We start from the raw sequence: 2,762 nt of genomic DNA on the forward strand, positions 1-2,762 counted from the left end.
GCTCTGATGGCCCCGGCGGTTAGATGGCGTCCTTGATGACGAATAACTTCATGGAAGTGGAGTACAAGAAGTTTTGATACGTAGTTTTGATTTGGAATGAGGATTGGATTCTTCTCTCTCAGAGATAACTCAGAACTTAGTTTAAGCCTCCAACACGCAGAACTCCGAATGAATCAAGAAATGGGTCAAGTCGTGACACTTTGCTGTTTCTGGGAGTTGGTTGGTCACTATTCAGGTTTTCTATTTCCATACTGTACGACTCCTGTTGAATTTGTTTAATGATAAACATTTCGGTTTCTCTGTAGATATCTCGTTCGTCTTCACTTTTACTGCTCACTTGAAATTTATCTCTGACAAAACGTTTCAAAGTCTTAAAGTCCACAACGAGATTTTTCCAGGTCGAGAATCTAGCAAAACGACGGGAGTCAAAGACGACCTCAGTTGTAATTTGAGTTTTGCTAGAAATAACATCTTGGCGGCGGATATCTTTGTCAGTTTCAGGATTAATGAGAGGATAGACAGTTTTGATCATATCCGAAGAATTTTTCAACCATTGAGGTCCAGTTATCCAGCGCTGTAGAGACGTGGTAATTGCTGTTAGTGAATAAATTGTTGCAACATCAGCTGAATTTTTGTCAGTTGAGACGTAAGACCACTGAGACGGAGACGAGACTTTGTGAATTTTTTCCACACGGTTTGTAACATACACAAAAAATCTACGGGCTTTGTAACAAATGTAACCCAAGACGATTCTACTGTCAGTATAGTAATGAAATCGATCTTGAGGAATCTTCAAGTAGTCACAAACTGCTTCTCCTAACTCTGTTATCCTCGTACCAAAAGAATCTGAGGTAATCACGATGTTCTTCATGAACACGAAATGCATAAAACATTTGCTGAATGTCACCACTGATAGCAATCGCATTTTCACGGAAACGCATGAGGATTCCAACAATGTTGTTTGTTAAATCTGCTCCAGACATTAACACACTGTTCAATGAAACGTCTTGAAACACAGCCGACGATTCGAATACTCCTCGGATTTGATCCGGTTTTTTCGAATTGTACACCCCAAAAAGGGGTAAATACCAGCATTCCCCAGGTATGTCGGAAGGAGCAACTTCTGCTGCCCCACTAGCTAAGACTTTTGACATGAATGCAAAGAAGTGTTGTCGTTTGTGATGATCTTTCTTTAAACTTGTGTTCAGGATCAAAGCACGTTTCCAGGCCTGTGAATAATTGTTAGGCATCACTGGTTTTGACTCCTTGAAAGTTAATGGTGCGGACCAAAAACCATCAGTGTCTTTGTGGAACTCTGCGTCCATAAGAGCTACAAACTTGCGGTCCTCAACAGAAGGTCCAATCTTGTTGTCAAATGGTGTTCGTATGAATATGTCATCATCATTGTCCTTGACATTGATATTGTTGTGACACACTGGAAAGGTGGTGCACCTTCCGTCATTAAGAATATGCGTTTTGTTTACATTCACTTCCGTTGGAGGATGAACTTTACCAATACAAATTTCACCGATGACGACCCATCCTAGTGGAAGACGTTGAGCAAAGGGTTGACGTTGGCTGCCAGTAATTTGGTCGCGCACATGATGTACATCAGGTAAGTCACGTCCTATGAGCAGTTCAACATTCACATTCCGATCTAGGGGTGGTATGAAAGGTGCAATGCATTGTAGATGCGGTTGTGATTGAGCGACTTTGGGAGTAGGTATTTCAAGATGTTCACTAGGAATAGAATCACATTCAATGACTTCCGGTAAGTTGAATGTAGTTGTACCATCCAAAGCTTTGACACATAATCCGTTCACACGGCGTCCACTGACTGTCGTTACACCGGAGCTTGATCTAAGCGTGTAGGGTTTACATTCTCCTGTAACGCCGAGTTGATCTATCAAATAAGGGGACACCAACGTCCGGTTGCTCTGGTCATCGATTGTTGCATAAACACGGGTCACTTTCGCAGGATTAGCTTGACAAAAGACGTCCACTAAAACGATCTTCCCGCATGAACGACTCCCATGTTTTCCTTCCTCATACTCCCCGCCATTGCTTAAATCAGTTTTTGCTGTTGAGACTGGTGTAGGGGATTCGGGTTTTGAAGGACGACGATCAATGTGCATCGCTGTGACTTGATAAGGATTACCACAAATATCACATTTAATGTCCGCTGTACAATTTTTGGACACATGACTTTGTAAGGCACAACATCGGAAACATAATTTCTTATCACGTAGAATGTTTTGACGCTCACGTAGTGATTTTCTTTTGAAGCCACGGCATTCGTTCAAAGAATGTCCAGCATTGTGTATGGGACAACGTGTTGACGGAGTTGATGATACAATTTCAACTTTACGAGAAGTGACTGCGCCAATAGGTCTAGGTTTGCTGTATGCCATGTTTGTGTTTGTGGACGATTGACATACAAGTCCAGGATCGTTACGGATTTCACACATTTCACGGATGAACTCGACGAAAAAGGAAAATGGAGGGAATGCTACATCATTCCGTTTTTTATATCCAGCTGCTTCAGAGGTCCACTTGTCTTGTAGAGATATGGGTAGTTTGGCAACTATGGGTAATACTCCAGTAGATGAATTGAAGAAGCTCAGACAAATTGCGTATTTTGGGTTAGTCATCGCCGATTCAATTTCGATGAGAATGTCCACGAGATCGTACAATTTGGCATGATCTTTAATTGTGAAGGTTGGGAACGAGTGTAGTTTCTGTTTTAGAACATGTTCCACCAT

At 41.8% G+C, this 2,762-nt stretch overlaps 1 protein-coding gene across 1 annotated transcript; it reads right to left on the reverse strand.

The window, feature by feature from the left end:
* Window positions 1-800: 800 nt before the first annotated feature.
* LOC128174161 (uncharacterized) lies at window positions 801-2,762 on the reverse strand. Its single transcript, XM_052839782.1, has one exon. The coding sequence runs from the start codon at window positions 2,760-2,762 to the stop codon at window positions 801-803; it is 1,962 nt and encodes a 653-aa protein (XP_052695742.1).

Source organism: Crassostrea angulata, chromosome 2 (genome assembly GCF_025612915.1).
Source record: "Crassostrea angulata isolate pt1a10 chromosome 2, ASM2561291v2, whole genome shotgun sequence".
NCBI classification, from domain to species: Eukaryota; Metazoa; Mollusca; class Bivalvia; order Ostreida; family Ostreidae; genus Magallana; species Magallana angulata.

What these genes read in the sequence shown, in the direction of transcription:
- LOC128174161 (XM_052839782.1), bottom strand. Translation starts at nt 2,762, where the DNA reads ATGGTGGAACATGTTCTAAAACAGAAACTACACTCGTTCCCAACCTTC.